General features: G+C 44.8%; 1 protein-coding gene across 1 annotated transcript in view; it reads right to left on the bottom strand.

The window, feature by feature from the left end:
• DNAI1 (dynein axonemal intermediate chain 1) overlaps window positions 1-25109 on the bottom strand; it is a 185016-nt gene that overhangs the window by 36242 nt on the left and 123665 nt on the right. Inside the window, exons 17-18 of the mRNA XM_058171975.1 lie at window positions 20165-20313; window positions 17313-17412 (exon numbers count right to left, since the gene is read on the bottom strand). Coding sequence (XP_058027958.1) covers window positions 17313-17412; window positions 20165-20313 — 249 coding nt within the window. The remainder of the gene's footprint in view (window positions 1-17312; window positions 17413-20164; window positions 20314-25109) is intronic.

The raw sequence follows: 25109 nt of genomic DNA, 5'->3' as shown, positions 1-25109 counted from the left end.
GTTCTAGAGAACCGGTAGAGGAAATTTTGAGTAGTTTGGAGAACTGGCAAATGCCACCTCTGGCTGGCCCCAGAGTGGGGAGGGGATGGGGATTTTGCAGTATCCTTCCCCTGCCATGCCCAAAAAGCCACGCCCACAAAGCCACACCAAGCCCACAAAGCCACACCCACAGAACCGGTAGTAAAAAAATATGGATTTCACCATTGCTTCAGGGGCTTTGGAAAATAGCTTGACCACCCTCCTCCTCTCTGTGGCAGCCCGTCAAATATTGGAAGATGCTATCCTGTCTCCCCAGGTCCTTCTCTTCTCTAGACTAGCCAGGCCCAGTTCCTGCAATGGTTCTTCGTATGTTTTAGCCTCCAGTCCCCTCATCATCTTGGTTGCTCTTCTCTGCACTCTTTCTAGAGTCTCCACATCTTTTTCATAGTGTGATAATCAAAACTGAATGCAGGACTCTAGGTGCGGCCTTACTAGGGCTTTGTAGAGTGGTAGTAGGACCTTGATCTTGATCTAGAAAAGAGAAGCTCAAGAGAAGAGAAAGGAAGGAAGGGAGCACATCCTTAATTAAGGCTGGGGAGTGGCGGGCAGAGCAACTCAAAAGCAACCTGATAAAGTGCTGCAGACCCTTAATTGATCGAACGTCTGGGATCACCAGCTAAGTGGCGTGCGCTTAGCATTCAGGCGGTGTTGGTCCTTGCAGCGTGCAAAAACAGAGTGGTTGGTGCTGCGATTATGAGCCCTGATAATATAATCCGGAGGGGCTGTTAAAAGTAATTTACGTTTGCGGTGAAGGGGGGGAGCAAAGGGGAGGGAGAAGCTTGTTATGCTAATGGGTTTCTCAGAGCAGGAAGGAAAGTGGGGAGGTTGCTAAAGAGACTCAGGTGCAGCTAAATTCACTTTCAATAGCAGAAAAAATAATTGCTACCAACCTGCCTTCCATTGAGGACCTATATACAGCACGAGTCAAAAAGAGGGCCGTGAAAATATTTGCAGACCCCTCGCATCCTGGACATAAACTCTTTCAACTCCTACCCTCAAAACGACGCTATAGAGCACTGCACACCAGAACAACTAGACACAAGAACAGTTTTTTCCCCGAAGGCCATCACTCTGCTAAACAAATAATTCCCTCAACACTGCCAAACTATTTACTAAATCTGCACTATTAATCTTCTCATCGTTCCCATCGCCTGTTGTGGCTCGGCCCCTCGGGCCTGGCCTCCTGGAGCCGGATGACTTGGAGAGTGAGGAGGAGGAGCTGAGAAGGCCTCCTTTCCCCCCTGGACCATCCTCTTCCCTGGCACTGTCCCAGGTTCCAGCTGCAGGCCAGGAGGAGGAGGAGGAGGAGGAGGAGGAGGAGGAGGAGGAGGAGCTGTCAAGGCCTCTTTCCCCCGACCCCTCCTCCTCCCTGGCAACGCCCCAAGAGCCAGCTGCTGAGGACCAATCTTGGCTCGATCCAAGGCAGCGACATCAAAATAGGCGTGAGCAGCAGAGAAAGAGGTGGGGCAGGCCCAGGAAATGCTGAGTCACAGAGCCACACCCCACAGGGGATAAAAGCGGGTGGGGTTGCTCTGTAGGCCCTTGCGTCGGACAAAGTTACAAGCTACTGGGGTGAACTGCTTCGTGCTCTTGGATTGAAGGCTTGGATTTCTTTGTGAGTAACTTTTGGATTATTCTGCGGGCTCCTGGTTGCTTTGGCAACAGATTGTCAGCACTCTGCTACTTGATAAGAGACTTGGCAGGCACGTAAAGAAACGGTGCCAGAACTGTTCTCTGCCAAAGGACACTCGGCCAATTGTAAATAAATTGCTGGCAGACGGCCTCGGCTGGCGTGTATTCATTGGAGAGGTGGGAGGGGACAGAACATCATCCATTTTCTTCCACTTATGACTGTATGACTGTAACTTTGTTGCTGGTAATCCTTATGATTTATATTGGTATTGATTGTTCCCTGATTGCTTATTTGTACCCTATGACCATCATTAAGTGTTGTAAGTGTTGTACCTTGATGAACCTATCTTTTCTTTTATGTACACTGAGAGCAGATGCACCAAGACCAATTCCTTCTGTGTCCAATCACACTTGGCCAATAAATTCTATTCTATTCTATTCTATTCATTTTTCAGCATGGCTGTTAAAACTCCACGAATGGATGCAAAAGCTTTCTTAACAGGATGAATGCTTGCTCTCCTACCTATATTTAATATATAGGAGCAAGAATAAAAATAGACTAGACTAGACTAGACAAGACAAGAAAAGAAAATGTGGAATAGAATAAATGGAATGGAATGGAATGGAATAGAATAGAATAGAATAGAATAGAATAGAATAGAATAGAATAGAATAGAATAGAATAGAATAGAATAGAATAGAATAGAATAATAACTTCATTGTCACTTTGAATGTACACTAATTGGTGTACATTAAAATGAAATTTCATTGCATTCAGCTCTCAGAGGGTCACCACCTCCAATATACACTACAATACATGAAGATGACCGAATAAATAAATAATGCTTATACCTATATATATTCTATGACACAGAGAAGCAGCAGTCTAATTCAGATGTATACACGTGCATGGCGAGAGATACGAATCCTGTGAGCTTGCAAGACGGATGGCACAGAGAACAAAGGTGCTCCAGAATTTTCTGTTCTAAGTCTTGAACTCTGTTTTGCGGGTTGGGGTTTTGTGAGCAGGGTGTTGTGCCCTTGTGCCTTGTGGGTTGGCTTGGACCTTGTTGTTGGAACCAGGAGGTTCTGGCGGGGAGGACGACTATGGACAGGGAACAGAACAGAGTTGGAAGGGACCTTGGAGGTCTTCTAGTCCAACCCCCTGCTTAGACAGGAAACCCTACACCACTTCAGACAAATGGTTGTCCAATCTCTTCTTAAAAACTTCCAGTGTTGGAGCATTCACAACTTCTGGAGGCAAGTCGTTCCACTGCTTAATTGTTCTCACTGTCAGGAAATTCCTCCTGAGTTCTAAGCTGCTTCTCTCCTTGATTCATTTCTGAAGAAAATTACTGAGGGAAAATGGGCTGGAGCTTTACCAAACCCTTTGGTGAGTTGTTGCACACTGTGTAAGTGAGTAATAAGCTGACTTGAACTAACAATCCCCTCACCGGCGTGACTCAATTCAGAACGCAATGGGAGGAGCCCGATTCACTTAACAGCCACAGGATTCACTTAACAATGACTGCGATTCGCTTAACAACCGTGGCAAAAAAGGTTGTAAAATGGGTCACAACTCACTTAACAGCTGCCACATTTAGTGGCGGAAATTTGGGGCTCCGTTGTGGTTACAAGTCGAGGACTACCTGTATTAGGCCTGCTGATATGCTTGGTCCCGAAAAGGACACCTTGCGAAGTTCTCTCTCTCTCCCTCTTAGAGTCTTTACAGGCGGTCCTCGACATACGACCACAATGGAGCCCAAAGCAGAGGTTGCAAAGCGAGACATTTGTTTTTGTTTTGTTTTGTTTTGTTGCATTTGTATCCTGCCCTTCTCCGAAGACTCAGGGCGGCTTACACTATGTCAAGCAATAGTCTTCATCCTATTTGTATATTTATATACAAAGTCAACTTATTGCCCCCCCAACAATCTGGGTCCTCATTTTACCTACCTTATAAAGGATGGAAGGCTGAGTCAACCTTGGGCCTGGTGGGGCTTGAACTTGCAGTAATTGCAGGGAGCTGCTGTTAATAACAGACTGTCTTAGCAGCCTGAGCCACAGAGGCCCAGACTGGTAAGTGAGTTTTGCCCCATTTTATGACATTTGCAATCACCAACTGAATGGATAACATCACCACCACCACCATCCTCGTGTGGACCTTTGGTCTTAGCATCCATCGGCCAAGGATGCCTCACTGGAGGAAACCAAGAGTGCATTTCCTGGAAGGGACCACACAGCTCCGGAGTCCATCGTTCATCTCTGGATAGTCACACCTCTAGCTTTTCTTAGCTCTGCCACCCCCCATGCCTTCCGCTGCAGCCAGAATTCAAGGCTTGCTTGCCGGCCTGCATGGAAAACAGCACCGAAGGAGCTTACACAAGTGACATTTTGAAGTCATTCAGGCGTGGGACTGAGCGACGCAGCCGAGGGGGTCCAGCCCATGAAATATGTATCCGGAGCTCTTCAGCGAAGTCCTCGCTTGAAAACAGAGTTGTTGGAGTTGCTGGGGGGTGGAGGGGTTGGCATTGAGCAAGAGCAAGAAAGAGAGAGGGGGATGGGGGGAGGGAGGGAGGAGAGAGAGAGAGGAGGGGGGCCACGGGGACACAGTGATTAGAATGCAGGACTGTAGGCTGACTCTGCCCACTGCCAGCATTCGATCCTGACCGGCTTAAGGCTGACTCAGCCTTCCGTCCTTCCGAGGTGGGTCAAATGAGGACCCAGATTGCTGAGGGCAAGAGGCTGACTCTGTAAACCGCTTAGACTGGGCTGGAAAGCGCTGTGAAGTGGTATATAAGTGTGATTGTTAAGCTCTGTCTGTCTATCATCCACCTATCCATCCATTCATCTCTCTCTCTCTCTCCTTATCTATCTATCATCTATGCAGTGGTGGGATTCAGCCGGTTCGCACCACTTCGGGAGAACCGGTTGTTAACTTTCTGAGCAGTTTGGCAAACTGGCTGTTGGAAGAAATCGTTAGGGCAGAGAACCGGTTGTTAAATGACTTGAATCCCACTGCTGCATCTATGTCTGAGTGATGGCGGCCCAGTGGTTAGAATGCAGTACTGCAGACAAACTCTGCCCACTGCCAGCAGTTCGATTGCTTGACTGGCTCAAAGTTGACTCAGCCTTGCATCCTTCTGTGGTCAGTAAAACAAGGACCCAGATGGTTGGGGGGCAAGAGGTTGACTCTATAAACTGCTTAGAGAGGGCTGGGAAGCACTGTGAAACGGTATATACGTCTAAGTTCTATTGCTAGGTTCTGTCTGTCTATCATCCATCCCTACCTACCTACCTACCTACCTACCAACCCACCTACATACATACATACATACATACATACCTAGCTATCTAGCTATCTTTGAGTTGTGGTAGTGCAGTGCTTAGAATGCAGTATTCCATTCTGCCAACTGTCAGGAGTTCAATCCTGACCAGCTCAAGGTTGACTCCGCCTTCCATCCTTCCAAGCATGGTAAAATGAAGCCTCAGATTGTTGTTGGCAAAAGGCTGATTCCGTAAAGAGGGCTGTAAAACGGTATATAAGTCTTAAGCGCTATTGCTACCTTAAACAAAATAGGAGCCCTTCTGTCCTTCTACAGATGGTCCTCGACTTTACAACCATTCGTTTGGAGTTACGACGGCCCTGAAAAAAGACTTATAGCTGTTTTTCACATGACCACCACAGCCTCCCCCAGGGTCACACAATCAAAATTCGGGCGGTTGCAGTGTCCTGGGGTCACGTGATCCCCTTTTGTGGCCGCCTGACAAGCAATGGGGGAAGCCGGATCGACTTAACAACCGTGTTACCAACTTCACAATTGCCCTGACTCACTTAACAACGGTGGCAAGAAAGGTTGCAAAATGGGTCGAGACTCACTTAACTGCCTCGCTTAGCAACACAAATTTGGGACTCAATTGTAAGTCGAGGACTACCTGCGTAACAGAACTCAGCAATGCTCACGTTTCCCATCCCCTTGTTTTAGCATAAAACAAAGTGATGCCTTAGCGTTATTTGTTTTATTTATTAGATTTAAATCCAGCCTAGTTAGGAGCTAAACAATGACAACCTTGTGAAGTAGGCTGGCTGAGAGAGAGAGATGGACAGACAGAAAGGAATTGGGTCAGAGTCATCCAGGAAGTTATGGGGTCAAGATGGAACAGAGAGGGTCTCCTTATTCTCAGCTCAAGACCTTAATGCATCTCTCTGCTCTCCAATTTGAAAATTAGAGAGCAGAGAGCAATCTGAAAAGTGTTGGAGCATTCACAACTTCTGCAGGCAAGTTGTTCCACTTATTGATTGTTCTAACTGTCAGGAAATTTCTCCTTAGTTCTAAGTTGCTTCTCTCCTTGATTAGTTTCCACCCGTTGCTTCTTGTCCTGCCTTCAGGTGCTTTGGAGAATAGTTTGACTCCCTCTTCTTTGTGGCAACCCCTGAGATATTGGAACACTGCTATCATGTCTCCCCTAGTCCTTCTTTTCATTAAACTAGACATACCGAGTTCCTGCAACCGTTCTTCATATGTTTTAGCCTCCAGTCCCCTAATCCTCTTTGTTGCTCTTCTCTGCACTCTTTCTAGAGTCTCAACATCTTTTTTACACTGTACCAACCAAAACTGAATGCAATATTCCAAGTGTGGCCTTACCAAGGCATTATAAAGTGGTATTAACACTTCACATGATCTTGATTCTATCCCTCGGTTGATGCAGCCCAGAACTGTGTTGTCTTTTTTGGCAGTCTTTTTTGGTCTTCTAGTCCAACCCTCTGCTCAAGAGTGGTGGTCTGATTTCTTCTTAAAAGCCTCCCACGGTGGAACACCTTCAATCTCTGGAGGCAAGCCATTCCACTGATTAATTAACAGAATAACAGAGTTGGAAGGGACCTTGGAGGTCTTCTAGTCCAACCCCCTGCTCAAGCAGGAGACCTTATACCATTTCAGACAAATGGCTGTCTGGTCTCTGCTTTAAAATGTCCAGTGTTGGAGCATTCACAACTTCTGAAGGCAAGATGATTTTTAATGGACAATGAGATCAACCACCGAGGATCAAATTCATAGAAATGTCATTCTATGGACCGAATTACCGATACCATGGCATTAATGGACAGAATTGCTTAGATGAGCCAGGCTGATCTTAAATATATTTCAGCAGGGCTAAATCTGGTTAGGACTTGGATAGAAAAGAAGCAAAGAAATTCCAGAGCTGGGGAAGAAAAGCAACTCAAAAGGTAGCAGTTGCAAATCATTTCCCACACGGTAGCTAAGACTGGACTGAAAAGTTTCCAGCCCATGATAAAAGCTCTCCTTTTTTCCCCCCCTTCAAATGTGCATTTGCATTTGGGGGGAAAAAATTGCTGCATTTCAAAAATTCCCCGACCGGGGACCAAACCAAACACAACTTTAAATATTTAAAGAAAAGCAAATTATTAATTTTAGTCAGCTTGCCCGGAAAGACGAGGTCAGCAAATCTTTAAACATCTGTGAGGTTATTTACTGTCATTTCCATAATGAAGAAAGGATGAATATTCAGTTCAATAATTCCAGATGATCTATTGTGTTTTGGGGGCGGGTAGGGGGAGAGAGAAAGAAACGTGAGCTGAATGTGAAGCTTTTGCAAACAGGCCTGGCCACAGAGCAGCCCAAGATGGCTTGGAAATCCTGTGGCTACTTTCTAAAGTAACCTTGAAGAAGGTCATCAAAAAAGCACAACAAAGAATGTTCTTTCTGCACCAACTCAGAAAACTCAAACTGCCCAAGGAGCTGCTGATCCAGTTCTACGGAGGAATTATTGAGTCTGTCATCTGCACCTCTAGAACTGTCTGGTTCGGTTCTGCAACCCAACAAGACACACACAGACGTCAGAGGATCATTAGAACTGCAGAAAAATCAATGGCTACCAACCTGCCTTCCATGGAGGGCCTGTATACTGCACGAATCAAGAAGAGAGCTGGGGAAATATTTGCAGATCCCTCGCATCCTAGACATAAACTGTTTAAACTCCTACCCTCAAAACGATGCTACAGAGCCTGCACAGCAGAACAACTAGACACAGGTTCTTCCCGAAGGCCATCACTCTGCTAAACAAACAATTCCCTCAACACTGTCAGACTATTTACTAAATCTGCTCTACTATTAATCTTCTCATCATTCCCACCACCCATCTCTTTCCACTTATGACTGTTTGACTGTAACTTTGTTGCTGGTATCCTTACAATTTATACTGATATTGTTTCCTAATTGCTTATTTGTACCCTATGACTATCATTAAGTGTTGCACCTTAGAATTCTTGACGAAGGTATCTTTTCTTTTATGTACACTGAGAGCATATGCACCAAGATAAATTCCTTGTATGTCAAGTCCCACTTGGCCAAAAAAGAATTCTATTCTATTCTATTCTATTGGGCAATTTTGAAGGCCAACAGGCCACCAGATCTCCAATCACTGCAAAAGTTATTATGGGTGAGTCAGAAACCAAGACAATAACAAGCCGAGCAAAAATTTGGTGACCTGACAATTGATATACGGAAGAAAGGTAAGTGGAGGAGGGATATAAAACAGAGAAGCCCTCTACCTACAGATCAACAGAGTTGGAAGGGACCTTGTAGGTCATCTAGTCCTACTACCAGGTAGCATCTGCTGCCCTGATCTGCTGCTGGTCCATGCCATGGTTCTTCTGATCTCTTTAGATAGGGCCTTGGAGATTGACCGATGGCAAGCAAATGGATCTGAACATACTTCATCCCAGTTTGGACTGGATCGGCTGATCTGGTAGCGATGGCGGTGGGTGGTTCAGAGAACCGGTAGCAAAAATCCCTGCCCCCCCCCCCCGCCCATGCCTACCCAATCACCCGGTTGCCTGTTTCCCCGCTTGCCGCTTTTTTAAAAAAGTGCTTTTAAAAGATGAAAAAGAGGCTCTGACAATCCCAGCTGAGCCGCGTGATCGTCAGAGCCTTTCTTTTTTTTTACTTTTAAAAGCATTTTTTTACAACCTATTCAGCTGAATAAGTTGCAAAAAAAAATGCTTTTAAAAGAAAAAAAAAGATTGTGCACCACAGCTGATCACTCCCCCGCGCACTGTTTTACTTACCCCATGCCTCTTTTTGGCTTGCACTGTGCGCGCACACACACCTCACATTTGGTGCATGGTGCGCACTGCACATGCGCAGTCAGCGAACTGGTAATAAACCAGTTCAGATTTCATCACCGCTTCATCCAAACAAGAGAAACGTATATTTTCCAAAGCACCAGAAGGCAAGTCAAGAAGCGATGGATGGAAAGCAACCCTGGAAGTCCAGAAGAAACCCTGGAATTAAGGAGAGACTTCCTAACAGTGAGGACAATTAACCTGGGGAACTGCTTGTCTCCAGAAGATGTAAAAGTACTTTTTTTAATTTATTTTTTATTTGCATTTATATCCCGCCCTTCTCCGAAGACTCAGGGCGGCTTACACTATGTTAAGCAATAGTCTTCATCCATTTGTATATTACATACGAAGTCAACTTTTATTGCCCCCAACAATCTGGGTCCTCATTTTACCTACCTTATAAAGCAGGGGTGTCCAAACTTGGTCCCTTTAAGACTTGTGGACTTCAACTCCCAGAGTCCCTCAGCCAGCAAAGCTGGCTGAGGAACTCTGGGAGTTGAAGTCCACAAGTCTTAAAGGGACCAAGTTTGGACACCCCTGTTATAAAGGATGGAAGGCTGAGTCAACCTTCGGCCTGGTGGGACTTTGAACCTGCAGTAATTGCAAGCAGCTGCTGTTAATAACAGACTGTCTTAGCAGCCTGAGCCACCAAACTTTTACTTTTACTCCAGAAGTAAAAGATGTCTTCCAGGACTGACAGGTGCTTTATCACTGAAGGCTTTCAAGAAGGGACCGGACAACCATGTGTCTGAAATGGTAAGGTTTCCTCATTTCTGCCTGAGCATGGGGTTGGACTAGAAGACCTCCAAGGTCCCTTCCAGCTCTGGTATTCCATTATTCTCTTCATTGATCAGGGCATCAGCTTGCCTTCAGATGTTGAGGGTGCTTCATCACTGGAGGTTTTCAAAAAGCGATTGGACACCCAATTTGTCTGACATTGTGCAGGGTCTCCTGCTTAAACAGGGGTTGGATTAGAAGACCTCCAACTCTCTTATTCTGCATTCTGAGGACAGATTCTGGAAGCTCAGACTCTCGCCTCGAGACAGTTTCCTACAGAATTCAAAGAAGTGAGTGAGTGAGGGGCTTTTTGCCCCCGCCCCCACCATTCTGGGCAGCTGGATTTGCTGCCTGTGTGTCTCACACTTCCAAGAGGAAAAGCAATCGAATCTGGAAGCTGGAAGGGCTGGGAAATGGCTGACCAGGCTAATGCAGCCTGTTATTAACACACAGCTGCCTGCAGTTACAATTACTGCAGGTTCGAGCCCCACCAGGCCCAAGGTTGACTCAGCCTTCCATCCTTTATAAGGTAGATAAAATGAGGACCCAGATTGTTGGGGGGGCAATAAGTTGACTTTGTATATAATATACAAATAGGATGAGACTATTGCCTTACACACTGTAAGCCGCCCTGAGTCTTCGGAGAAGGGCGGGATATAAATGCAAATTTTTTTTAAAAAAGCCTTGATTCTGCTCACGCTACTCTCCTTATTTGCAGGGAGGTTCAAAAACCGGAAGGGCAAAAATAGATGCGCTTGTCTATCGTGTCACAGCTCTACTACGGCCAGAGAACAAGGCGTGTGTCAGAGACTCCCACGGGCAACCTGCCAGATGACAACATGAGAGGAATGCAGAAATTAAATGCCTTGACTTAGTCAAGGCATTTAATTGATTTTTTAAGTGTTAAGTCCGGCTGCGTAGGAAAAAATGACTCAATAACCCTCGCCCACTCCAGCCTTCGGCTTAAATTAGCCACTTCAGAATAGCAGAATAGCGGAGTTGGAAGGGAACTCAGAGGTCTTCTAGTCCAACCAGGCAGGAGACCCTGTACCATTCCAGACAAATGGTTGTCTAGTCTCTTCTTGAAAGCCTCCAGTGACGGAGCCTCCTCAACTTCGGGAGGGAAGCTGTTCCACTGATTGATTATTGTAACTGTCAGAAAGTTCCAAATTGCTTCTCTCTTTGGTTAATCAGTTAATCAGAATAGAGCTGGAAGGGACCTTGGAGGTCTTCTAGTCCAGCCCCCTCCTCAAGCAGGAGACCGTATCTATCCCATTTCAGACAAGTCTCTTCTAAAAACCCTCCCGTGATGGAATGCCCACGATTTCTGGTGGCCAGCAGTTCCACTGATTAATTGTCTTCACTGTTAGGAAGTTTCTCCTCAACTCCAGGGTGCTTCTCTCTTGAATGTGTTTGAAACCAGGCCACGGGAGAAAGGCATATGAAATTCCCCTCGTGCGAGTGGCAGGCAAGTGCACACTCGTGTGCAAAATTCCATTCGTGCGAGCGCGAGTGCCCTCCACTCAACCACCCTCCTTCGCATGTGAGCACAAATGCCTGCCCCACGTGCCAGCGGAGCTTCGCATGCGAGTACCAGCACCGTCCGCTCGTTCTTGAAGCTCTGTTCACGTGTGGGGAGGGCGCCCGTGTGCACTGCTCACACAAATGGAGCTGTGTGTGCGCATGGGTGCCTGCCACTCACACGCCCCCCCACGCCTCTTGCGCCAGGCTGGGCCACCAAGCTGGAAAGTTGGGCACATCTACCCTAGGCAGCATTTCTTCATCCAGTCTTCCAAGGCTCATTCCCATGTAACATTTGATTCAGGGACTGGAGGCTAAAACATACGAAGAACCATTGCAGGAACTTGGCCTGGCTATTCTAGTGAAGAGAAGGACCAGGGGAGACAGGATAGCATCTTCCAATATTTGAGAGGCTACCACAGACAGGAAGGGATCAAGCTATTTTCCAAGGCACCTGAAGGCCAGACAAGGAGTAATGGATGGAAAGTGATCAAGGAGAGATTCAACCTGGAAATAAGGAGGAATTTTCTGACAGTGCGATCAATCAACCAGTGGAACAGAAGTTGCCTCCGGAAGTTGTGGGAGCTTCATCAATGGAGGCTTTCAAGAAGAGGCTGGACTGCCATCTGTCAGAAAGGGTGTAGGGATTCCTGCTTGGGCGGGGGGTTGAACTAGATGACCTACAAGGTCCCTTCCAACTCTGTTATTCTGTTCTCTTCTTCCTTCCTTCCCCTCCTTCCTTCCTTGGTTCCTTCCTTCCTCGCCCACTCCCTCTCTTTTTGTCTTTCTGAAACGATGTAGGGTCTCCTGCTTGGGTGTGGGGTTGGACTAGATGACCTAAAAGGTCCTTTCCAACTCTGTTATTCTCTACTCTCCTTCCTTCCTTCCTTCCTTCCTTCCTTCCTTCCTTCCTTCCTCGCCCGCCTGCCCACCCTCTCTCTCTCTTTCTTTCCAAAACAAAGTAAGGTCTCCTGATTGGGGTGGGGGTTGGACTAGATCAGGGGTCTCCAACCTTGGTCCCTTTAAGACTTGTGGACTTCAATTCCCAGAGTCCCTCAGCCAGCAAAACTGGACCCCTGGACTAGATGACCTACAGGGTCCCTTCCAACTCTGTTAACCTGTTAAACCATTACACACATGGGTGTAAAATTATTCTAGACCTCCATGAAGAAGGGAAGAGAGAACCTCAGCTCTGTATTTTCAGCTTTGCGGAGGCTGTGTTGATTGAGCCCTCTGGTCCACAGTTCCTCCTGTAGGAAAATTTATTCCAGCCTGAAGCTTCCGCAGGAAGATTTATTGCCAATTCACCGCTGGTGGGAAAAAGCGGGGCATCCGGAGACAAATTTTCCTACGTTGCTGAAAATCAATATTTCCCTTCCCAGAATGAAAGCAATCAGAACGGCTTCCCAGACAGGACTGCTGAGCAAAGCTCCAGACAAATTAGATCGGGAGGGAGCGAGAGCAGAGTTTATGCTAGCAAGATCCACCGAGGGGAGATAAAGGCTATTTTGTGTTTTCACAGTTTCCAGATTGCTGCTTGAAGCCTGCGGCTGATAGCCGTCCATCCGAGGGGTCCCTGAGAATCCAATTGTCAACTGTGAAGCTGGCCTGGCTGAGGCCATCTTTGGGGCTTCAGTATTGACAGTGAAGATGAGGGTTAGCGAGGGGAAATAGAGAGGGTTTTTTTTTAATTAAAAAGTTTTACAGAAAATTTTCACAAATGCCTCCCCTCTCCCTCCCTCCCCCACCCCACCTCCCACCTCCACCCAATCCCCCCACCCCACCCACCCGGCCTTCCCAGAGCAAAACACAGGGTATAACATCTAACAATCATAAGCTAGAATATGCTAACTATCCATAAACTCCCATCCCTCCCCTAGAGCCTTAACTCCCCTTTCACATAAAGAAAAATATACAAATACAATTTTTACTTTCTATTTGTTCATGGGAAACAGAGAGGTTTTGTAACCAGAATAAAATAGTTTTTTTTTTTCTGGGAACCAAGAACATTCCCACAGGTGGCTGAAGAGAGGAGGAATGAAGTCACCAAGCAACCGGACAGCGCCTTGATTGGACCGTGTGACTGATTGTTTGGGAAACGGAGGAAAATGTTTACTTTTAATTGGGTGAAAACCACTGGAACCTTCAGAGTCGGTTTTCACCAGTCTGTGACAATATGATATGTCCAATAAACCTGTTCTTTGAGGAATCTACTGTTGTGACCCAGGCCCAAGTAGGTAGTAGTAGACGCAATCAGTTCAAAAACAGACAGACTTTATTAGAACAGCTGAGAATTAACTCATTCTCAGCGTCGTCCAAACTAAATCAAAGCAAATTCTTCATAACACAATCCTTCAGTCTTATCACCAACCTTGGTCTAATTAGGCAAACCGCCAAAGGCTTTTCTTGGCAAAAGTTCAAAAGCAGAAGTCGCTGATAAGAAATAAATGCAGCAAGACAAGGAGTTAGTCTATCAACATTGTTTTCCAGTAAAGAGCACAAACACCATTGCTGGTTTTTTAAGCCTTATGGGAGGGGCCAATCATCTCTTGGCCTTACTCCTGAGTCGTCCTCTTTGCTTGAACTGCTCTTGCCTTCTGGCAGCTCTTCATATGCATGTACTAGGAACAGGCTCCTCCTGTTCCTCTGCCTCACTACTGTCAGCCTCTGGAGGCTCCAGAGTCCACACATAACCCCCCCCCCCGATAGCCCTGGCCCCACCTCTGCCTCTGACGCAGAGCCCTCATCCGGGTCTTCCCCAGCCTCCAGGTCTGGCCCATGTTCTTCCTCAGCCTCATCGCTGTCTGACTCCATTGCCAGCTCCGCAGGCTGCTGGCAGACCACAACATCTACCTGCCTCGGAGTTCTATTTGCTATGGGTGTATTACTTGGAACCCTGACACCAATCTTTTGTGAACGTGTTCTATCTCTTGCGGACAAGCTTGTCAGAGGCTGAGCAAGATCAGACCTGATTTACACTTGGATGGGTAAAATCAGGAAATCCCAAGAGATTTCTAGGCTAGACTGGGAAGAAGGCAGTGGCTGACGATCTCCATAGGTTTTTCAGGAAAGCTGCGTGGAAGGGTGTTGCGAAGCACCCAGCCTGGCAGGGAGAAGGGGTTAAGTGAGGAATTAACCTGGAGTCATTGCACCATCACAAAAGGACTAGTTCCGAACCCCTTTGAATTCAGATTAATAGAATAAAAAAGTTGGAAGGGACCTTGAAGGTCTTCTTGTCCAAGCCCCTGGTTAAGAAGATAATGAAATTTGTGGATAATCTTGGGGGGTGGGGGACAAAGAGAAGAGTTGTTACCTAGGCAACAATCACAGAATAATAGGATAACAGGATAAACTCTGGTTGTGAATGAAAGAGTTGGAAGGGACATTGGAGGTCTTCTAGTCCATCCCTCTGCTCAAGCAGGAAACCCCTTATCATTTCAGACAAGCGGTTGTCCAATCTCTCCTTGAAAACCTCCAGTGTTGGAGCAACCACAACTTCTGGAGACAAGTCATGTAGGGCTTTAAATGTGACAATGGACCAGGAAGCAAACTGGCCACCAATGCATTTTTTTCTCCTCCTCCTCCTCCTCCCTTTTAGCACTGAGGATGTTACCTAGTTGGGTAATGAAACATCTGCAAGAAAACAAGCAAGCTCAGAGAGCACCGAGGACCCCTCGTGTCAACTGTGAGCTACAAATATTCTCCTTTATTACCACTACCAGATTCTTCCTGAATTGGAGGCTGGAAAAAACATCCTTTGTTCATAGCAAACAGAGTTACCTTGCACCGCGAAAGGGACAGCAAATAAATTTGATACTAATAATAGGAACTGGATAAGAAAATAGAATACAAAGAAGTGCAAATAGAAATAGAACGACTGTGACAAAAGAAAGCAATAGTACCACCAATATTGATAGGCACCTCAGGTGCAATTCCAAAGCAAGTGGTAACGCTTACAATGGCTTACAAGCCATCACCATTGACAAAATCCCAATCGGCCAATTGCAAAAGGTGGCTTTACTTGGAAAAGCGTACATCCTCAGCCAGACCTTTAACACCATCAAACATTTACATCTGCCTTGGGAAGGACTGGATGGGTAGATAAGGCTCTAAACATCTGGCTGACTGTGAGACAAGACTATAGTACTAATAAACAGTGGATCAATTGGTCAGCTGCTGCCAGAAGATCGCCCAGACTGACTACAAGCAGCGGCATAACAAAGTAGCAACAAATGGAATATTGGAAGATCTGCAAGAAATAACATTTGCCTGCAAGCAAGAACTGGGGGGAACCAATAAAACAGAGGAAGTCAGAGAAAATGAAGAAGTTAAATTGCTCTGGGACTTTAGAATTCAAACAGACAGACAGGCATCTGCTACACAACACCCTAGACTTAATAATTGTCGATAAGAAAAAAAGATTGGAGTAGGATTCATATCTTAATACAATTTTTTTTAAAAAAAATGGAGATGAAAATGAAACCAGAACTTTTCCTTTCAGGTTTAATGGAAAAAGAGCTAGAGAAAAAATTTGGAACCTTGTTATTATGTATGTTGACAGCAGTAAGACTATTGTATGCACAAAAATGGAAGGACACTTCGACATCTCTCCCACTTATGACTTTATGACTGTAACCTTGTTGCTGGTATATATATTCCCTACGACCATCATTAAGTGTTGTACCTTGATGAACGTATCTTTTCTTTTATGTACACTGAGAGCAGATGCACCAAGACAAATTCCTTGTGTGTCCAATCACACTTGGCCAATAAAAATTCTATTCTATTCTATTTTTCTTTTCTATTCTATTCTATTCTATCCTATCCTATTCTATTCTTCTTTTCTATTTTTCTACTCTACTCTACTCTACTCTACTCTATTCCTAGCATGGTCGAATTTTTTTATTTATTTTTTTGCATTTATATCCCGCCCTTCTCCGAAGACTCAGGGTGGCTTACACGATGTTAGCAATAGTCTCATCCATTTGTATATTATATACAAAGTCAACTTTTATTGCCCCCAACAATCTGGGTCCTCATTTTACCTACCTTATAAAGGATGGAAGGCTGAGTCAACCTTGGGCCTGGTGGGACTCGAACCTGCAGTAATTGTAATTGCAGGCAGCTGTGTTAATAACAGCCTGCTTAGTCTGTTGAGCCACAAGAGCCACTTTGATTAAAGAAAAGAATATAAGTACTTTTGTTTCCACATGGAGATTGCTTCTGAACTTCGTGCTTGATATGGGGAAGAATGAAACTCTGATTTTGGGTTTAACCGATTAGACTGACAGATCTTTATAGAAATGGATTGCTTATATTATTAGGAAAAAGTAAAAAGTTGTGATTTGATGTGAATGCCTTATTTTACTGTAACAGAGAATGTCGGAAGTCAATGCTTCTTTTTCTTTCTTTTGTTCCTTATCTTTCCTCACTTCTCCCTCCCCTTCCCTTCCCCATTCCTTTCCTATTTACTTTGTACTATGTATTTTATATTTCTTTATAACTCAATAAAAAAATGTTAACAATAAACAATTGTCGATTAGAAAGACCAAAATGTCTGGCTAGTGGATGCGGCGGAATAGAAGAGAAAAAACTGGAGAAGATCACAAAATATAAAGGGCTGAAAATAGAAGTAAAACAACTGTGGCAAAAGGAAGCGAAGGGAGCACCAATTGTCATGGGCGCCTTGGGTGCAGCCCCAAAACATCTGGAGCACCACTGGAACACCCTCAGCACTGACAGTCAATTGCAAAAGGCAGCTTTACTTGGAAAAGCTAACATCTGGAGACCTCCAACACCATCAAACATTCCCATCTGCCTATTCCAGGTCCTTGGAAAGGACTCGATAGGTGGATAAAAATGTCAAATTCCATCGAAACTCTGACTCTACAACAAACCGTAACAATAGAGCCCTATTTGAACATTATCGGCATTGACAAAATCCCCATCGGTCAATTGCAGAAGGCAGCTTTAGTTGAAACAGCTTACATCAGACCACAACTGATAATCTTTAACCTCATCAAAGAACATAACAATATTAATCTTTCGGCACTTGACTTTGGTACGGGAAATACTGAACCGCTGTGCATAGCTTGGGGAACATGATGGTCTTAGACCCTTCTAGGGTCGTCCTTGCTCTCCCTTGTACCTCTATGATCCCTCTCGCTTTCTTCACCTATTACAGGTTGGAGCCACTTCTTACCTTCCCATCGGTGGTTACAGCCGCGAAGACGGTGGAGGAATAAGGAGCCCAAGCCACGTCGCCAACTGCAGAATTCAGGTCGTAGATAAACATGGGTGTCCTGCAAGCAGAAGATCCAACAGGTCAGGTGGAGCTGCAGGATTTTATCCTGCTCAGGGAGGGGATAGCTTCTACAGGGCCAGGGGAGGTCCGAATACGCATGGCCCTGGCAGAAATGTAGGTCAGGCACCCAAGGAAAGCTAGAGAAAGTAGAGAGAAAGCCGAAAGCCAGAAAGAAAAGCAGGAAAGTTCAACTCAGCAGATGGTTTCCAAAAGCTAAAGCCATCAAGAAGCACACTGAGAAGTTTCCTAAAAGGAGGTCCCCAAAAATCAAGATCACGTGAGGTACTAATACCACTCTATAAAGCCTTAGCCTTAGTAAAGACCACACCAAGAGTCCTGCATCCAGTTTTGTTCACCACACTATAAAAAAGATGTTGAGACTTGAGAAAAAGTGCAGAGAAGAGCAACCAGGATGATTAGGGGACTGGAGGCTAAAACATATCACGAACAGTTACAGGAACTGGACATGGCTTTTCTAGTGAACAGAAGGACCAGGGGAGACAGGATAGCAGTCTTCCAATATTTGAGGGGCTGCCACAGAGAGGAGGGGGATCAAGCTATTTTCCAAAGCACCCAAAGCACTAGACAAGAAATAATGGATGGAAGCTGATCAAGGAGAGATTCAACCTAGAAATAAGGAGGAATTTTCTGACAGTGAGAACAATCAACCCATGGAACAGAAGTTGCCTTCAGAAGTTGTGGGAGCTTCATCACTGGAGGCTTTCAACAAGAGACTGGACTGCCATCTGTCAGAAATGGTGTAGGGTCTCCTGCTTGGGCAGGGGGTTGGATTGGATGACCTCCAAGGTCCCTTCCAACTCTGTTATTCTGTTATAGTCTTTGAGGGCTTTGGTTTCCCAAGTCATCTGAAAACCTCTGACCACCTCTAATGTATGCACCACTGGGACGAGTTCTTCATCCAAGGGGGAAGTCCAAGAAGGTAGCCCCAAAGGTGCTTTTTCAAGAGGCAACTGGGCTTTCTTAGTTTTCCTTTGAAGGCGTTTCACTTCTCATCCAAGAAGCTTCTTCGGTTCTTCAGAGCTGAAGAAGCTTCTGGGATGAGAAGCGAAACGTCTTCAAAGGAAAACCAGAAAGTCCAGTTGCCTCTTGAAAAAAGCACCTTTGGGACAACCGTGACCTGGATGACGGAGAAGCTCCATCGATGTCCAAAAGGTACTTTTCATCTTTGATTTCCGTGAACACAGGCAGACTCCAATTGGGCCCAACATCTCTGTGGCTAAGCAAGACAGCCGATAAGGAGTTGCAATCCATTTTGTGACCATTTTTGCCCCAGTCATTAAGTGAATCCTATGGCTGTTCATCAAATCTGGCTCCCTCCATTGATTTTGCTTGTTGGAAGCCAGCTTGGGAAGGTCACAAATGGAAATCACGTGATCCCAGGACGCTGCAGCCCTCATGAATACAGGTAGTCCTCGAGTTACGACCATAACGGAGCCCAAAATGTAGGTTGCAAAGTGAAACCTTTGCTAAGTGAGTTTGCCCCATTTTACGACTGTTTCTTGCCACATCTGTTAAGTGAATCAATGCAGCTGTTAAATTAGTAGACCCGGTTGTTAAGTGAATCCGGCTTCCCCATTGAGTTTGCTTGTCAGAAGGTCGCAAAAGGGGATCACGTGACCCCCGGGACACTACAAACGTCATAAGTATGAGTCCGTCGTCAAGCATCCAAATTACGGGGCCCTGGGGAGGCTGCAATGGTCGTAAGTGTGAAAAATGGTAATAAGTCACTTTTTTCAATGTCGTTGTAACTTCAAAGGGTCACTAAGTGAACTGTTGTAAGTGGAGGACAACCTGTAGACCCCAGATTTTCATCATGTGATTGTGAGGATGCCACAATGGTCATAAGTGTGAAAAAAATGTCCTAGGTCACTTTTTTCCGTGCCTTTATGACTTTGAATGGTCACTAAAACACTGGTCGTAAGTCGAGAGCTAGTGTTGTGCCTCGTCCTCCCTCCTCTCCTCAGCCGGGCCCCTCCCGTCTCGTCCCGGGTCTGCTATCAGACTCTGAGTCTGATAATGAAGATGAATGGCCTGTCATGCCTCCAGCCCCCGGCCCTGGCCCCATGCCCGGACAGGATGTCAGGAATGAACAAACAAACCTCACTCCTACAGCGTGTGACAGGGACCCAGCCACGTGCTGGAATTACCGACAGCAGATCCAGCTGAAGAGAATTCAAAGTGGGAGGATCCTCGCTTCCGGAGATCTGAGAGGCGACGTCAGCAGAAGGAAGGGAGGGGCAGGCCTGGATAAATGCTGAGTCATGGAGCCACACCCCACAGCCTATATAAAGGACCTGCTTTTGGCATTCCAACCTTGAGTCAAGCAAGTCTTAGCTAGTTTGCTGATATCGGACCCTATCGCTGAAGTCACAACTTGGACTCTGGCATTCCTCGGATCAAGCAAAGTCTCATCTAGTTTTCTGAAGTCACAACTTGGATTCCTGTCTGCCCTGAGAAATCTGAAAGGAATTTGGCAAAGCTGCAGAGGCTTCGTGACCACGCTTGATACAGACTTCCTAGACCCAGTCGTTGGAGGAGGAGTGGGACATGACAGCTACCTTTGAACCTTTCACTTGCTAGCTTTGGGTGCCCAACCGCTCCTGGAGGAAATGAGGAGCTGGCTCACCCCTATGGAGGACCGAGGCCCACAGGAGCTCCAGCTATGACCACGGTTTGGTGGTCAGTGCAAGGTGTGTGGTCCATCTGGAAGCGTGGCTGGAGGCACCTACTTGATAGTGTGGTCCCAGATCTTCACGGTCCAGTCCGAGCTGCAGGAAATGAAGACCTTGCTGTGGAAGGGGTTCCAGCTGACGGCGTCCACCGCCATGTGGTGAGCGTGGAAGATGTCCAGGAACTGACTCGAGTAGGTCTTAGAGCACTGCAAATTCAAGGAAGGCGATTATAATGATTATTTGCGTACGGCATCAGCTATAGTTTGCTTTACACTCGGCTTACGAGCACAACTGAGCCCAAAATTTCCACAAGGCGGTTGTTAAGTGAATCCTGCCCCATTGTACAGTCTTTTTGCCATGGCTGTTAAGGATGTCGCTATGGTTGTTAAGTGAATCACGCAGTCGCTAAGCAAATCTGGCTTCGCCCATTGACTTTGCTTGCCAGACAAACAACCAAAGTTTCATCCCGTAAATGTGGGGATGTTGCAATGGTCAAAAGAGTGAGAACTGGTTATAAATCACTTTTATAATCGGTGCCATTGTAAATTGGAAGGGTCGTTAAACAAAGGATTGTAAGTTGAGGTATACCTATATTAATAATAATAATAATAATAATAATAATAATAATAATAACCAATCTCCTTCCACTTATGACTGTATGACTGTAACTTTGTTGCTGGCAATCCTTATGATTTATATTGATATATTGACCATCAATTGTGTTGTAAATGTTGTACCTTGATGAAGGTATCTTTTCTTTTATGTACAGTGAGAGCATATGCACCAAGACAAATTCCTTGTGTGTCCAATCACACTTGGCCAATAAAAAATTCTATTCTATTCTATTCTATTCTATTCTATTTTATAAGATACAAAAATCCACCGACAATCCAAACTGCCGACTTTGCAAGAGCAAAGTCGAAACTGTTTCACATTTAATCGCACAAACTGATTACAAAGCTAGACACGACTGAGTTGCTAAATTAATCCACTGGTCATTATGTAAAAAATACAACTTGCCTGTATCCAAAAAGTCATGGGAATGTAAAGTGGAAAAAGTTATAGAAAATGAGAAGGTAAAGATCTTGTGGGACTTTCAAATACAGATGGATCGTCACTTGAAACACAACACACCAAATGTCACATTTTTCAAAAACCGAAACGTACAATTTATTGATATCGCTGTACCAGGAGACGCCAGAGTCAAAGAAAAAGAACTGAAAAAAATCATGAAATATTGCGACCTGGCCATCGAAACTACATGGCTATGGATGAAACATGTAACAGTGATACCCTTTGTCATCGGGGCACTTGGTACCATGTCCAAGAATTTTATAAGATACATCAACAAATAGAATAGAATAGAATAGAATTTTTTATTGGCCAAGTGTGATTGGACACACAAGGAATTTGTCTTGGTGCATTAGTGCAGCTTCCTGCAATAACACCAGCAGAACTGCAAAAAACTGCGCTACTCAGAACATGGTCCATCTTAAGAAGGTACTTGGTTGATACCTAGGACGCTGGCAGCAACCAACAAAAACTTTATACCTTATACCTCCAGACTTGAAATCCTGGGATTAGAAAATTTAGAACTCCGCCGACCCAGACATGACCTGTGTTTAACACACAGAATCATCTATTGCAATGTCCTTCCTGTTGAAGACTACTTCAGCTTCAACAGCAATAATACAAGAGCAAACAATAGATTCAAACTTAATGTTAACTGTTTCAATCTTGATTGCAGAAAATATGACTTTTGTAACAGAGTTGTTAACTCTTGGAACACACTACCTGACTCTGTGGTCTCTTCTCAAACTCCCAAAATCTTTAGCCAAAAACTTTCTACCATTGACCTCACCCTATTCCTAAGAGGACCATAAGGGGTGTGCATAAGTGCACAAAAGTGCCTACCGTTCCTGTCCTATTGTTTTTCTTTCATTATATGTGTTTATATATAATGTTGTGACAAAATAAATAAATAAAAATAAATAAAATAAATAAGTATCAACCATTAGCACCAGTCAATGATATTTGTGATGCCTTTTTGAATGTTCAGTTGACTGAGTTTCATGTTTCATGAATAAAAGGGATGATAATATTTTTTTCCTGCCTTTTATATATTTTGATCAACTCAAGGTAGCAAACTTATCTAAAATTTATCTAATCTACCTATTTTCCCTGTGAGGAGAACAAGAACAATAAGCTTGTAAGATGGACTCAGCTGCGAGAGAGGGACTGGCCCAAGGCCACCCACCTGGCTTTCCTGGCTAAGGCAGGACTAGAACTCAGGGTCTCCTGGTGATTGGCCCAAAGTCACCCATCTGGCTTTCATGCTTCAGGCGGAACTAGAATTCACCGTCTCCTCATTTCTAGGCCAGAAAGCACCAAACTGGCTCTTATTTATTTGATTTCCTCCGATAGTTCAAGGCAGCATATAGGAGAAACCCCTTCTCCATAATAGTAATGCTGAGAGCTGGATTTTGAAAATAAAAGGTGTGATTTGAACCCAAGCCAGCCAACTTCTGTGCCTAAAGATAATCTTAAACCACAGCGCTCGGCCAAGTTATAAAATCATTGCAGCTGCAATAAACCCTACTAATGGCACATACACAAATTCCAGCAGGGGTTGTAAAAACAACTCATTGGTCCTCATTAAAATCTCTGTAGCATCATCATTAAACTATTTTGCAGATGAAAGAACCGAGGCTCAGAGAAATTATTCCTCACAGGTACTAGATTTGTCCCACTGCCCTCCAAGAAACCGAAGAAGGAAAAAGCAGTCTTCCAGTATTTGAGGGGCTGCCACAAAGAAGAGGGGGTCCATCTATTCTCCAAAGGACCAGAAGGCAGGACAAGAGGCACCGGATGGAACCTCATCAAGGACAGAAGCAACCTGAAATTAAGGAGAAACTTCCTGACATTGAGGACAATGAACCAGTGGAACTGCTTGCCACCAGAAGTTGTGGGTGCTCCACACTGGAGGTCTTTAAGAAGAGACTGGACAACCATTTGCCCGGAATGGTACTATAAGGTCTCCTGCTTGAGCAGGGAGTTGGACTAGAAGACCTCCAAGGTCCCTTCCAAGTCTGTTGGTCCTATTCTATTCTATTCTATTCTGTTCTGTTCTGTTCTATATTTCTTATTCTATTCTATTCTATTCTATTCTGTTCTGTTCTACTCTACTCTACTCTACTCTACTCTACTCTACTCTACTCTACTCTACTCTACTCTATTCTATTCTATTCTATTCTATTCTATTCTATTCTATTCTATTCTATTCCATTCCATTCCATTCTATTCTATTCTATGACCATCATTAAGTGTTGTACCTTTGATTCTTGATGAATATATCTTTTCTTTTATGTACACCGAGAGCATATGCATCAAGACAAATTCCTTGTGTGTCCAATCACACTTGGCCAATAAAAAAATCTATTCTATTCTATTCTATTCTATTCTATTCTATTCTATTCTATTCTATTCTACTGCAATTTTCTATTCTATTCTATTCTATTCTATTCTATTCTATTCTATTCTATTCTATTTACACTAAGAGCGTATGCATCAAGACAAATTCCTTGTGTGTCCAATCACACTTGGCCAATAAAAAAATCTATTCTATTCTATTCTATTCTGTTCTGTTCTATTCTAATTCTATTCTATTCTATTCTATTCTATTCTATTCTATTCTATTCTATTCTATTCTATTCTATAATTGTTGATGCTTCATCACTGGAGGTTTACAAGAAGAGACTAGACAGCCACTTGTCTGAAGTGGTACAGGTTCTCCTGCTTGAGCAAGGGGTTGGACTAGAAGACCTCGAAGGTTCCTTCCAGCTCTATTCTACTGAACCCTTTGGAGCGGACTCAGCAGTTATAAAATAAAACAAAACCCAGCGTTGCCTCAGATGTTCAGGTGGCAGATCCTGGCTGTGAGCAAATTTTTTGCTAGCTAAAGCTGGCAGCCCAGCCGAGTCTGATCTTGCCAAGGATTATGATGATATAAAAAAGACTCTTGAGACTCTAGAAAAAGCCACCAGAGTGATAAGAGGAGTGGAGGCTAAATGATACGATGAACGGTTGCAGGAACTGGGTATATTTATTTATTTATTTATTTATTTTATTTGATTTTTATACCGCCCTTCTCCCGAAGGACTCAGGGCGGTGTGTCCTATCTAGCCTCACAAAGAGAAGACTTGTGGGGACATCTGATAGCATCCTCCATGCTCTGACTTTGGCTTCCTGAGAAACCACAAATCCTAATCTTAGTCCCCCAAAAAACCTCTTTTATTGAGGCGGGTTGTGAATTATGATCATTCACAGCCCCTAATGATTCACAAACAGTCTGTGAAGATTCCGACCCATGTTTGCTCAAGTTGACACAGCCTTTCAGGGTAATGTTGATAAGCCCCCATCTTTATCTCCCTTGAAGCACTGCCAGAGACCTAAATGTCAATTAATTTTGCAAGGCCAAACGGAGCACAGGGTCAAATGGACTTCTCAGAGAGCGGGGGATAGAGGGAGCATCTCGTAGCTCCCATGTAACACCTCTCCTGCGCAGGCTGCATTGGTTGCCGGTGGTCTTCCAGGTGCGATTCAAGGTTTTGGTCATCACCTTTAAAGCGCTCCATGGCATGGGACCGGGATATTTACGGGACCGCCTGCTGCCACCAGTAGCCTCACATCGACCTGTGTGCTCTCACAGGGAGGGCCTCCTTAGGGTGCCGTCGGCCAAACAATGTCGGCTGGCGGCCCCCAGGGGAAGAGCGTTCTCTGTGGGGGCTCCTGCCCTGTGGAATGAACTGCCCGTGGGGCTACGCCTACTTCCTGATCTTCGAACCTTTAAGTGCGAGCTTAAGACTTTCTTTTTTCATCAAGCAGGGCTGGCCTAATGATAAATTTTAATCGAGGGTTTTTAGTGGGGTTTTTAAGGGGGTTATTTTATTTCATAATTTTATCCATGTCTTTTAAATATTCAGCTTATGAAATTAGATTTTTA

Source organism: Ahaetulla prasina, chromosome 2, assembly GCF_028640845.1.
Source record: "Ahaetulla prasina isolate Xishuangbanna chromosome 2, ASM2864084v1, whole genome shotgun sequence".
NCBI classification, from domain to species: domain Eukaryota; kingdom Metazoa; phylum Chordata; class Lepidosauria; order Squamata; family Colubridae; genus Ahaetulla; species Ahaetulla prasina.
Note: the sequence above shows the minus strand (reverse complement) of the source record. Positions and strands in the feature narration are given on the sequence as shown.